At 34.6% G+C, this 13,761-nt stretch overlaps 1 protein-coding gene across 1 annotated transcript; it reads left to right on the forward strand.

Annotated features, from left to right (window-relative positions):
• The first annotated feature begins 984 nt into the window (after positions 1 to 984).
• Positions 985 to 4,486, forward strand: LOC106770557 (calcium-binding mitochondrial carrier protein SCaMC-1-like). Its single transcript, XM_014656389.2, has 4 exons — positions 985 to 1,771; positions 2,812 to 3,600; positions 3,680 to 3,770; positions 3,869 to 4,486. Exons 1-4 carry the CDS (start codon positions 1,390 to 1,392, stop codon positions 4,044 to 4,046), a joined length of 1,440 nt encoding a protein of 479 aa, XP_014511875.1. The 5' UTR covers positions 985 to 1,389; the 3' UTR covers positions 4,047 to 4,486.
• Positions 4,487 to 13,761: the final 9,275 nt, after the last annotated feature.

Consider the following 13,761-nt stretch of genomic DNA (forward strand, 5'->3'; position numbering starts at 1 on the left):
AGATAAGAAAAGTAGATATAAGATGGTGGATAAGATGAAATTGTAAACCCCAATAACTCCATTCATCCATAGTCTTTTCTAGCCAATTGGTTCACTGCATTTACATGTTTATTTTTGTTCTTTGAATTCAAAACCAAAATCCAATTCTTTTCTCAAGTCTTATGCGATTGGTTTACATGAAAAGTAAGGCCTAAGAGTCCTTTAGGAAACGATACTTGTATGTCCCATAATAGGTCGTACTCTTCTACCCTTTACCGGGAGTCAATGACTATTTATAGCTATTACTCTGATATCAAAAAAGAGTTCAACCCAATGTTTTATTTTTGTCCTAGTTGATCCCGATTTGACATTAAAAGTATATTGATTTTTCTCCAATAACTGAATACTTTTGTTTGTAAATACTGTATATTTTATTCCATTCATAAATATATTTTCTTTCCTATGAGTTCTAGTCTCAATTAAAATACTAATTTTTACTGTTCATATGTTATAATTTGAATATAGTAGAACAATACTATGCATAAGATCACTCTATTTTTGTGCCCTTCTCTTTTAAACCCAAATCCACGGTATATTTATTATAACATGCACCATATTTATTATAATATGCACCAAGTTCCTGTATAGGAATCTTTTTTTTTTCCAAATATTAATTGAACATTTTTTAAGCACTTAATTTTCTCCTATTATCACAAGCTTGCATCGTCCACCATAAACATTAAAAACATAAAACAACAAAATCCGTTTATTAAAACAGACTCTTTCACTCCAAATAATAGAACTAATAGTAATAAAATTGACAAGAGAAAAGTTACAAACTTTCTTGCATTTTCTATTCAACAAATTGTTTATTTGGATTTTTTTCACATGATTTTTCTTGAAAAAGAATAGAATGTGTTGAACAAAGGAAAGGTGGAATAAATTAAAATAAAATAAAAAGGAATAAATTTTAAAATGATTAAAAGTGGACAGAACTTTCTCATAAAAGTTTGACTTAAATGGTAAGTAAGAAATAGTGCAGGCAGTTAAAACTCTAACTGCACACTACGCTGTCAGAAACACTCCTGCCACCAGTTCATCACGTTCTTCTTTTCTTCTGTCTTTTTATTATTCTTTTTTTTGTCTCAACCAATAACCTCTCGCCCACAACCAAAAAAGCTGCTTCGCGTTCTCCCAGCCTCCGCCGGCGACCCTTCTCCGCCGCCGCGGCCACCGTCGCGTCTTTGCCCTCACTCGCACAACTCCGAATATTCCTTTTCCAAAAAAATAACTACCACTTTCATCTTCTTTCCCTAATTGATGCCCGCACTTATTCCTTTTCCACCACATTCCTCCTTCGCTTTCATCGGACCTTGAATCCGATCCACCCTCCGAACCTAGCGGAACCGTATGGGTGCGAACCGAAGAAAGAGCGAGGAACCGGAGGTGACGATGGATCACGTCTTGTTAGCGTCAGGTGAAAGCGCGCCTCAGAGAGAGGCGCGGATTCGCTCGCTCTTTGGGTTCTTCGACGCGCAGGGGCGCGGGTACTTGGACCACGCGCTGATCGAGAGGGGCCTTGCCGCTATGGGAATGCCCTCTGAGAGCAACTACGCGCGGGACTTGCTTGGCGCGTGCGGTGCAGACAAGGATGGGCGAGTGGAGTACGGAGAGTTCAAGAGGTACATGGAGGAGAAAGAGGTGGAACTGTATCGGATATTTCAGGGGATCGATGTGGAGCACAGTGGGTGTATTTCGCCTGAGGAGCTCTGGCACGCGCTTGTGAGAGCAGGTGAGCAATACACGCTGAATGCTCAGACTTGATTTTGGCTTGTCGTTTTGCGTCAAGGACCTGCGTTTTGGTTTTGGTTGTTCTGGGGAGAATCACATATTCACTTGGTTTGCTTGTTTATTAAGCAGTTCTGGAGAAAATACTATATGTGAAGAAAACATAAATGTGAGCTAAGAAATCAATTATATATAAGAGAAAACAATTCAGAGTTTGGAAAAATTAATAAGAAATTGTTTCTTGGATTTTTTTGGCCTAACCATAAGTTATTTTTAGCTGATTTTTCATTTTTCCTAACATGGCCTAAAGTAATATTGACTTGGTTTAGTAAACTAAGCTGTTAAGCCAAAATTTATGTGTGCGCTCTTAAATGATGATGACAATGATTTATTAAATTGGTGTTTGTTTACAATGCGCTTTTTATCAATGATGAGAGCTTATTACAGCAAGATTATGAATCACTTACTCGTCAATTGACAAATACATTGTGTTAACCGTTAATGGTTGTTGTATGATATATTAGATCACCCGCTATCGAAGTATCAAGAAATGTTCTGTCAAGAACTTTTCATTTAACATATATCGAATCCCTGTGTTAGGAGCGTTAAAAGTTCTATATTAACTAGTAAATGGGATCATTTATTTATTACATAGTACGGAACCTAAAACCACCACATCCATTATCCCCAGCAAAGTTTATGTAACACGTAGCCGTCTTAAGATTCAAAAAAACAATGCGTCATGTGGAGATCCCCAACCAACCATGTAATAATCTCTTATATAAGTGGGGGAAGCATTCACATTATGAACTAGTTTGAGGTTAAATTGAGTATAAAATAAAATTCTAAGACGATTTCCTTTGTTGTCTGATTTGCCAGATTGTACAATATAAACAGCTTTATTTCTATTCTGATTGCAACTGTCAGCTAAATAGCAGTCTCTTATTTATTTAGTGTATTGTCTTTGTAGTTAGGTACTTCTTGGTCTTGATGTACTTTAGTGGTTATTTCATTCTATAAGCCACACTAGTCTCTCTTTTATAGGGATTCAGATTGATGATGTGGAACTTGCTCGATTTGTTGAGCGTGTTGACAAGGATCATAATGGGGTTATAACATTTGGAGAATGGAGGGATTTTCTGCTGCTTTACCCTCATGAAGCAACCATTGAGAACATTTATCATTATTTGGAGCGTGTATGCCTAGTTGATATTGGGGAACAAACTGTTATTCCAGCAGGTATTAGCAAACACATCCATGCAAGTAGCTATCTGATTGCAGGAGGTGTAGCAGGTGCTGCATCACGTACAATAACTGCACCCCTTGATCGTTTGAAGGTTGTATTGCAAGTGCAAACAACACGAGCTCATATAATGCCTGCAGTAAAACATATATGGAAAGACGGTGGTTTCTTAGGATTTTTTCGAGGCAATGGCTTAAATGTTCTTAAGGTGGCCCCTGAGAGTGCTATTAGATTTTACACCTATGAGATGCTAAAGGGCTTCATTGTGAATGCTAAAGGAGAAGGGACAAAGGCTGATATTGGTACTATGGGACGGCTTCTAGCTGGTGGTACGGCTGGTGCTATAGCTCAAACTGCAATATATCCTTTGGATCTTGTTAAAACACGAATACAAACTCATCCTTGTGAAGGTGGAAAAGTTCCCAGTCTTGGAAGCCTCGCAAAAGATATATGGGTTAAGGAAGGACCCCGGGCATTTTATAAGGGTTTGGTTCCTTCTATTCTGGGGATTATCCCTTATGCTGGCATAGATCTTGCTGCATATGAATCGTTGAAAGACATGTCCAAGAAATATATTCTTCATGATGAAGGTAATGAACATATTTTGTATGTCGTGTTCAATGCCGGATGTGCTATAATTGTGTGTTGAAATTCTGAGGTTTTCTGTAGACCCTGGTCCTCTTGTACAATTAGGATGTGGGACGGTATCAGGTGCCCTTGGAGCAACCTGTGTTTACCCATTGCAAGTTGTTAGAACAAGGTAAGCTTTGGTTGTGTAATGTTTGAGTTGCAGCTTAACATATAACAAGTTAATTTCATTTTTATAGAAATTAGAACTAAAACGGCTGTTTATTTCAGAATGCAAGCTCAACGTGCTTATATGGGGATGGCAGATGTATTCAGGAGAACTTTTAAGCATGAAGGTTTAAGGGGATTCTACAAAGGATTATTTCCTAACCTGCTCAAAGTTATTCCAGCTGCTAGTATTACTTATTTGGTCTATGAGCATATGAAAAAAGGCTTGGATTTGGAGTGAAGAACTTTGTCGCTTCATTTGGTAAATACTCTAATTGACATGGCTGACCATTGGCAACTACTGAAGTGGTTCTGCATTAGACATTAATTTCAAGAATAAATTCCCTAATTGATTTTATGTCAATTGTTTAAATCATCGTTAAATAACATCTCTTCAAAATTCTTGAAGGACGAAATTGGTTTGTCCTGGATGCTGCTTCATGAAACTAGTTTGTACGAAGCTGCATATCCTTGAGCAGATTTTGTTGTATGTTAGACTGTACACACACACAAAAAAAAAAAAAAAAAAACAGTTAGGATCCGATTTTGTAACATGTAATGCCTCACATTTGCTAATCATTATCTAACAATTGCTTCTTCTATTTGTTTGACTTCCCATTCCCCTTTAAAATGATAAATTATTTTTTGTACTTCTGAATACTTTTGTATCTGAGTTAGTTTGCCACTCTAATGTATGTCATTGTCACAATGTCATTTTAAATTTGCTGAAGTCTGCCTGAAGATTATCACATAATTTATTTAGACATTGCATTGGTGTTTAAATTAAACAGTTTTTCTAAATACGATAGTTTCATTTGCAAAAAATAATGTTATATCTTGTTTGGAAAAGCTTTCGAAGAAATGTAATGTTTAAATAATTTTTTGTAATGTTTAAACAAAATTAATTCCTTAGACAGTGACTGGTTTAACCAGCGGTTATAATCTTTTTTAAAAGAGTTTGGCAAATGAACTTAATCATAATGTAGCATGACAAAGGACACCATATTTTACTATACCTATGTCCAAATACATACATATATTTTATTGTAGAATGAGCTAATGTTTGTAATATGACACTTTTAATCACTTTTTATCGATGTAAGCTTTAGCAATCGAACTGGTATTTTCACAATTTCAGTAAATAGATTAAGTCTACAATATTTCATAGTATTTAAAAACTAAATCATATAAATGATTTTGTTTTTTCTAAATAATAATAATAATAATAATTTGGTTATTGGTTTAATTTGCGATGTCATATAGGATCATTAGGTGAGTGCTGATTGCAGGGATGAGAGTCTACATTGTCTTAGGGTTAAGGGTGAAGAGTGGAACCTGTTTATTTATACCTTATTAATTGTTACAGTCACCTTGTGTCTGCAAGCTTTTTGAGAGTGCTGTAACCGGATTGCACCTTTACCATATATTTATTCCAATAGTTTTTAGTAAACATATAAAATGGGGGTTTCTTCCTACACCCCACGTTTTCCCCAATTTTCACTGATGCCGATTTTAATCTTACAAATTACATATATAATATATTAAATTAATTAGGTAAATAATAATTATTGTTTATCAACCTGTATTTATTGTGTTGCCCGTTATTTACTCTCCCAGAGCACTGCCAAATCATTTCTTCCTTTTCAGTGAGTTCATTTCTTCTCTTCACACTTGGTGTTTATTGAAGCTTATAAGAAGAGAGTAATAGTTTGAAATAGAGATATGTATTTTATGAAGTTTCGCGACAATTATTTATTTTTATTCTTGGACAATGTATCAGATTTTTAAAATCAATTTTTTAAAATGAATATTAGATTTTGAAATTTGGCTGAGGGAATATAACAGATTTTGAAATTTGGCTTGGGAAAACACTGGATTTAGAAATTCAGTTTGAGAAAGCACCAAATATGGAAATCTAGTTTGGAAAAGAATATGATTTGGAAATCTAGTTTGGGACCCGTTTAGAAGTGCATCGAATTTTCAAATCCGGTTAGGGAAGGTTCTAAATTTCGATATTCCTTTTTTTAGGTTTTGTTATTTTTTTTTTAGTTATTTGGTGTTGATCTCCATTTTAGTTATTATTATTGTATTTTATGCTTATGTGATCTTGTAGGTGCTTTGATTTTTGATATCTACCATAGAATATTATCTTTTAAGTCGATGGAATCACAAGTAAATGAGAACTTCATATTAAATTTTTCTTCTTTTATAAATAAAATGTATGAGGGAGAATATACGGATAACTTCACAACTCAAGAAATTATTCCTACATATGATGAGTTAATTCAGTGTGTTCAAGGGATTTATTTTCATCTTGGTTTTGTTATTTTGATAATGAAATTTGATAAAGATAATGGTCAACTCGAGAGAAAGACATATGTATTGTTAGAATGTGAAAATGGTGAAAAATATAAGAAATACAAATATGATGTTCAACCTAGTTATCCAACACAAGAAAATGTGATTGTCCTTTTAAATTGAGAGGCAAACCAATTGGTAGAGGGGTGTGTATTAAAGGTAATATGATAACCATGATTTGTCAAAGACTTTAGTTGATCACCCTTATGGTTGTAAGTTAAAACCCAATGAACATTCATTGTTTGTTGATAAGACTAAAAGTTAGGTGAAGTATGGAAACATTCTCCTTATTCTTAAAGAAAATAATGTGTAATGTGACAAAAATCAAACAATTATATAATGCAAGATACACTTATAAACAATCATTGATAACATACATATATTGGAGTTGATTTGTCGATGAATCTAAGGTGGTAAGTTACCTCTTTTGGATACATCCAAATACACTTAAATTGTTTAATTCATTTAACATTATTTTCTTGATGGATAATACTTATAAAACCAACAAATATAGGTTACCATTACTTGAGATAGTTGGCATGACATCAACATGGTTGACTTTCTCAACTACTTTTGTATTCTTATCAAGTGAACGACAAAATAACTTCACTTGTGTTACCAACGAGGAAAATTGATGTCTTGAAGATAATGATTTTAATGATGCTACAAAGTGAAGAACTTGAAGACTTTAGTTGTCATTTATTTAAAAGCATTTATGTAGACTAAATTGTAATGGGAATAACTTTAAACATGTAAACACTTAGAAATTTTCCTGTCATTAGGAAGTCTGCACATATAATTGATTATTTGGTGTAATAATCGATTATCACGAGCTCATTTTAAAAACCATTGTTGGCGCAGATAATAGATTATTGCTCAAAATAATCGATTATTTTGGCCTGAATTAGAACTACCCAAGTGATAACGGTTCAAAAACCCTTATTTTCATACTTAATTTTGATACAAAACACACCCTTTATGGCTTAAAAATTAGCTTGAAATCATGCAAATTGCTTTAGTTAGGTTAAAAGAGAGTTAAAGGTGGTTTTAGAGATATTATGCTTCGTTTTCCTTGTTTTGACAGGGTTAGACGAGAATTGAATGATGGAGAGTGAAGTAGGAAGGAATTGGACTCAATAAAGAATGAAAAAAGGTGCAAAGGATGACAAATTGACAAGTGTACCAAATCGTACAAGTAATATAAATGGTAAAACCAAGTATCATTTTTCCCAAGAGACTCGTATGGCTTTCTCGTTCACGTGAATTAAAATAATAAGACTTGAAAAATAAAAATTAATAAATTGGTTTTGAGACAAAATATATTAACATGCAAAGATAAAGTTGATTCAATTGACAAACGAAAACAATGGAGGAATGGATGTTGTTGGGTACTAACAATTTCATCTATTCCGCTCTCTCTTACATACTATCCTTGAATATTAGATTGATTCAATTGTTATGCGACTTTCTTAGCCTCCCCTTAACCCGATCCCTCGACGAAAAGGGCCTAATATTAACTACTGGCTTGCTATCCCTAGCCTCCCCTAGTCATTAATACCGCATTATAAACAGAAGTTAGCGCAATTGATCGTCCTACCCCTATCCCTAGGTGGTATTGCAAAATCAAGAGATTAGTTATCAGTTCATGTCATTACTGTACGTCCCCATATCAATAACTACAAACATCAATATACCGAATGAGTTAAACGATAAAGGCCTTAAGCACAGATGATAACCCAACTATAATCAATCAAAACATATGAAGACCATATAAATATTCAATAGTTTCAATAAGAGAGAGCATCAAAAGATTACATTGTTTTCCCCAACAACAATAGGGTTTAGTTCACCATACACATGGTGAAACTAGATGAAAAATGGAAGAAGAATGGAAGAGCAAACCTTAGAAAAGATGAAAAGGAGCCTAAGCATTCAAGAGATCCTCTCTAGAGAGAAAAATTAGGTCTGGCCATTCTCCCCTGTCAAAAGAATGACTCTGAATTCGTAATAGGGGTATTTATAGGTGAGGAGCGCGTCAAAAACAGGCCTAAGTCCAGCGAGCCACCGCCGGGCGGTTTAAATGTGCCGCCTGGCGGTTTCCCGTAACCTGCCGCCACCGCCCGGCGGCAATCGCCATCGCCCGGCGGCAATCGCCACCGCCCGGCGGTTTCCCTCAGCGTCAAATGCCCTGTCTACTCCTCGTCCTGGACCACCCAGCGGTTTAAGTGTGCCGCTGGGCGGTACGTCGACTCTTCAAAACTTCNTTTTTCTACTCTTTTCTTGAGTCAACGACTTGTATCTTCAACTCCATTCTTACTTTTCTCAAATTAGCTATAAAACAATGCAAAATAAGCATAAAATCGCTAAAAACAACTTTTGACTCTCTCCAGACTCATTTATTGAGTTTTGCTTGATTCTAAGCTCATTCCGAGTAGTAAACGGTGTAATTTGGTCCAAATTGACATATGAAAATAACTATTTTTCAACCTTCATCACTCAGCGCCAGTTTCAACGCTGAGCGCCAGTTTTAGCGCTGAGCACCAGTTTTAGCGCTGAGCGCCAGCGTTGTGAAAAGATCCACTGTCAGACGCTTAAGCGCCAACGCTGAGGGGAAAAGTTAGAGTTGCGCACACCGCTGAGCATCAGATCCAATGTTGAGCGTTGGCCTTCTCAGAGACAACACTACCAAACACTTGGGAGTGAACGTTAAGCGTCCCACTTGAGTACCTCACCTACTGTTGAGCGGTGAAACCAGCATTGAGCACTGTAATTGGGCTTGGGCCTGTAGTCTGTAATTTTTCATAGATTATAAATAGAGTTATGCGACCTTTAGGGTTATCTTTTGGCAAAGAAAAGATGCAGAAACACCCATTCTCACTCCTTGGAGGCGGATTTTGGATGCGAAAGCTCCAATCTTTCAATTCTAGGGTTATCTCTTTCATCTTTTCCATTCAATTCATATTATTTCACCATGACAATGGTGAACTAAAACCCTTTGTTGTTGGGGAACGATGTAATCCTATTGAAACTCTCTTATATTGAAGTTCTTATTTTATTCATATACTTTCGTCATCAATAGTTTGAGTTTTCTTCTCTATACTTTATGCTTGCATTGTTTAACTCATTCAATATCATGATCTTTGATTTTGTCGATATGGACACATACGGGGAAATCTATACATGAGGGGAATTCTCTTGATTATTCAATACTACCTAGACATAGGAATAGGACGGTCAATAGCTTTAAGCTTCTGTACACTGAAATGCATGACTAATTACTAGGGAGACTAGACATAGTAAACTAGTAATTGGGAGTAGGCTCTCATCGCCGAGACATCGGGTTTAGAATAAATTAGAAAGTTGCATGAACATTGATAACAAAGTTGAATTTACTAAGAATAGTAGATATATGATAGTGGGTTAGGATGAAACCGTAAACCCCAACAAAACCATTCATTCATATCTTTATCTGTCAATTGATCAAGCTTATGCATTTGCATGTTTATTTTAGTTTTTGCATTACAAACTCTAAATTCAGTCTTTATCAAGTCTTAAGAAATCAATTCACATAAACGATTAGGCCTAAGAGTCCCTTGGGAAACAATATTCGAACTTACTGTCGATTATTACTTAATACGATCTAGTACACTTGCCAGGGTGTTAACACCAAGTCGCGTAGATAATCAATTATTCCTCAGAATAATCTATTATCACCCTTTTGAAAACCCTGTAACAAACTTTAATAATCCATTATTACTTACAATAATCGATTATCACTGGCAGTTGTAATGTGTCTTTTCAATTTCAGACCAGTAGACTATATATTCTTTTGTCAAACCCTCTAGAGGGTTTATCAATGCCATTTAAGAATACAATTTGTCTAAGGAAGTTCACAAGTGATAGTGTTACTCTTGTCAAGTCTTGTGAATAGGAGAAGCTCGCGCTTTGTGTGTCAAAGGTCGGAGCAGTTCTCTTCAAGTTGGCATAGTTGTTTCTTTCGGTTCGTTTATCGAAGGAAGGTTCTTTCATTCATTTATAGAACGAAAGGTTTTTGCTGTTCTTAATTTCTATTCATCTTATTGTAATTTCGAAATTGATTTTAGTTAAATAGTTAATCACTCTTCACAGTGATTAACAACTGGACGAAGAATCTGTTGATTCGAACCAGTATAAAAATCATCTTTGTGATTTTTCTATTCCCTACACTCTTTAAACTTTCTGTACATCAATTGTTCGATAAAATTTTTATAAGGAAATTTGAGGAACCATTTTATTGACCGAACATGCTTTCTGCATTTAACAATCCGTATCGTTTTAAAACTTGGGCTCTTAAAAGATTAAGAGAATTATTTCTAACATCTAAGGGTGATCATAAAGTCATTATTAGTGATAGAGACCTAAATTTGATGAATGTCATTAGCATTGTATTTCCTTAATATTGTCATATGCTTTATTGTATCCACATTTAGACAAATGTGTAAGCCAAGTGCAAAATGTTAGTGAACTTTGTTGAGGCATGAGATTTTGTATTGGAGGCATGGAAAAATGTCATGGATTGTGATGATGAGTCAACCTTAAGTCATTGTGTTGATCGTCTTTAACATATTTTTAATTTATGGACTTTATTCTTTGAATATATCAATGACTAATGGATCATATCTTATAAGAAATACTTTGTGAAGGAGTTGACAAATAAAGTAATGCATTAGGAACCAAAACATCAAATAGGTATGGTTACATTTATTTTTATTTATTGTTTTTGTATCAAGGTTGAGTCTGTTACTGGATTTTAAAGAAGGTATTGGGAAACATTATGGGACACATGTGTTTGTCTTGGTATGCAATCCATAACATTATAATTTTGCAACATAATGAAATAAAGTCATCCTTTGAATAAAAATTTGTTAAGATAAAAATCGTCTAGAGAAAATACTATATCAGCAACTCAAGGTTTGAAGTTTAATAAACAACATCAAACGAAATATTACTATGTAGGAAAACTGTTTCAAACAAGTAACGTCTAGCAAAGAAGCATCCTATAACATCTGAAGCCAAGAGCTGAAGTAATGATTTCTAGACCAAACTAGTTGAATAAATTGGAAAATCATAAATAGCGTCAAAGAACAAATATATCTCATTTGAAATCTCTCAATAGACTATATGAGCAAAATAAGCTAGCTTCTTATGGAAACTGAAATCTATCTCTTATATGACACTAAGAATAAAAGAAATATATTCATACACTGTTATATCAAGCAAAGCATTCTATAGGTAATATCATCTGATAAGTGACACTAGACGCTGTAGCCTTGAGAAAACACCTTATGTTCGTATCATCTGATGAATACATATTTGTCTCACTAAACAATTCATTTATTGGTGAAATGAGAAATGATGAAATGTTTTGAACACCCTACACTGCTTAGCGTTTATTAATGTTTAAAATATTTAATGTGTGTACGAAAAAGTATTTTGATAGTTGTGTACTTGATCTCTTGATATCTGTGCAGATCAATAAAGCAGAAAAATATGATCAGAATCACAACACCCAACAAAAAGATGTTGTGAGAGAAGAAGAACATTCTAGGAATGTTTCTTTGAAGCCATTTGCTCTGTCACATTGTACAAGTTCAAATTTCGCTTGAGGCTATGAGAAAAAGCTCTGGATCCTACAAAGTAAACTAAAGTTAGACTTCACATCGAAAAACTACCAACTCTTCAGAAGTCAACTTTTTGGTTCAGCAGTCATCTTACAAGAGAAGCTATATATAGAAGAAAGCTTGAAGAGAATATGTTGTTGAAAGTTGTTGATGAAAAAACGCATAATTACATAAGAAGAGAAGCAAGAAGAAAAGAGAGAAAAACTTAAAGTGTTCTTACATCGTCTGGCGCTCAATATCTTTTAAGAGAGAAGTCTTTGTAAAGAGAGAAACACTTTCAAGTGTTAAAGATTGTATTGTATTTGAACACATATCCTCTCGTTGAGAGTCATTATTGGGAAACAGGTAGGCTTCGTTTTAACACCAAGAGTGGGGTGAATTGATGGATTTTCAAAATCAGAGTCTTTTCGCAATCTTTAATACAAAGTACAAAACTTTACAAACTTTTTTAAATCACAAGTAATAGAAAATTAAGTGTAGCGGAAAATCGAAGTTGACTACGTGAATTGTAAAGTCGATTGAATGTAAAAGAGTAGGGATAGAGAATTCAAACGCATGTTTTTATACTGGTTCAACCTTAATGCCTACATCCAGTGTCCTTCCAATACCAGGAATCAAATACACTATAATGGTCAAGGTTTTTACAACAAGGCTCTTATAGAGACCTCCACGTAAAAAATATAAGACACCTCTCTAACCCTCTAACTAAAATATAGACAAACCACACAACAAGACTTGCAGCAAGATGTCCCCTCTCTTACAATCTACAACCCACTTTGAATAGTCCTCAAATTGTACTAGACTCCACGAGTCCAACCCCTGTAGTCACAACAATAACACAACAATCACCACGGAATGCAAACAACAATCTTGATCAACCTAGAAACACCTCAATTGTGCAGATTCTGATCAAGCAATGAGCTAGATATAATTCTTCTTCATAAAATCTTCAAAGAAAGATCACAATCGTCTTCTTGATGAGTTCTTGGAGCTCTAATTGTATTAATTGTATCATTCTGTATTACACATAACTTTCAACTTTATTGTTGTTGTAATAGTTCTCATATGCAGTCTGCTAACTTCGTCTAAGAAGTTGTTTCATAACTGGTTATGTTTTGTATTAATTGAATCTAAAGTTTAGATAATATGTCCAATGGCTTGCATCGGTGCATGTTAGGTTTGGGTTTGGGTTCAACCTTTATAAAATCCCATGAGTCACATTATCTATCTCAAACCAGCTTAGGAAGGAATTATCTTGTAGAATTTGGAAGAATTGTGAGATGCATGTTGTTCTAAGAAACATATAGTTTCATCTCATTTTCTCCCTCTTTCCTATAGTTTAACATATCTAAATCTACTAAAGAATGAATACCAAAATGCAAGAAAAAATGAGATGATTCTACTAGAAAAGAGAGTGTTCTTTAACCACTTGGTTGAATTTTTTAGTAAGCTAGGCAGAGAGAGCTGCACTTTGCGTCAAGTTTGTGGCGTTGTAATTTGAGTTTGTTGCATAGTAGTGGTCCAGCCATCTCCCTCATTCCCTTGATGAATTATTATGATTTTTGCTATTGAGTGTACATAGTGATTAGTGAGAAGGACTTATTAGCACACCACTTGTGTGCCAAGAAAGAGAAGGAAGCAACAGATGGGTGGTCAGGTTTTATGGTAGGTGACTACCTTGTGCTCACATGTCTTCTTTATGTGTATTATAAAATCTACCTTTCTATCTCTTCATGTGTAATGCCTTGGGCTACCTATCCCATTTTTTCAACACCTCGTTGATAACTCTCAGTTTTTGCATCTTTTTCTAGGCTTAGAAGTCTTTCTTAATTTCTTTTAATTTTTAATTGTTTAGAATTAGACTAGTTTTAGGTTTTTTCTATAAATTTGTAGTTTTATAAAATTCTAGTTAAGAATAGGTTTTTAGATATATTTTAG

This window comes from Vigna radiata, chromosome 1 (genome assembly GCF_000741045.1).
Source record: "Vigna radiata var. radiata cultivar VC1973A chromosome 1, Vradiata_ver6, whole genome shotgun sequence".
NCBI classification, from domain to species: domain Eukaryota; kingdom Viridiplantae; phylum Streptophyta; class Magnoliopsida; order Fabales; family Fabaceae; genus Vigna; species Vigna radiata.

What these genes read in the sequence shown, in the direction of transcription:
- LOC106770557 (XM_014656389.2), top strand. Translation starts at nt 1,390, where the DNA reads ATGGGTGCGAACCGAAGAAAGAGCGAGGAACCGGAGGTGACGATGGAT. An exon ending in ATATATTCTTCATGATGAAG is followed by an intron (nt 3,601 to 3,679) that starts GTAATGAACATA and finishes GGTTTTCTGTAG; the next exon opens with ACCCTGGTCCTCTTGTACAA. An exon ending in TTGCAAGTTGTTAGAACAAG is followed by an intron (nt 3,771 to 3,868) that starts GTAAGCTTTGGT and finishes TGTTTATTTCAG; the next exon opens with AATGCAAGCTCAACGTGCTT.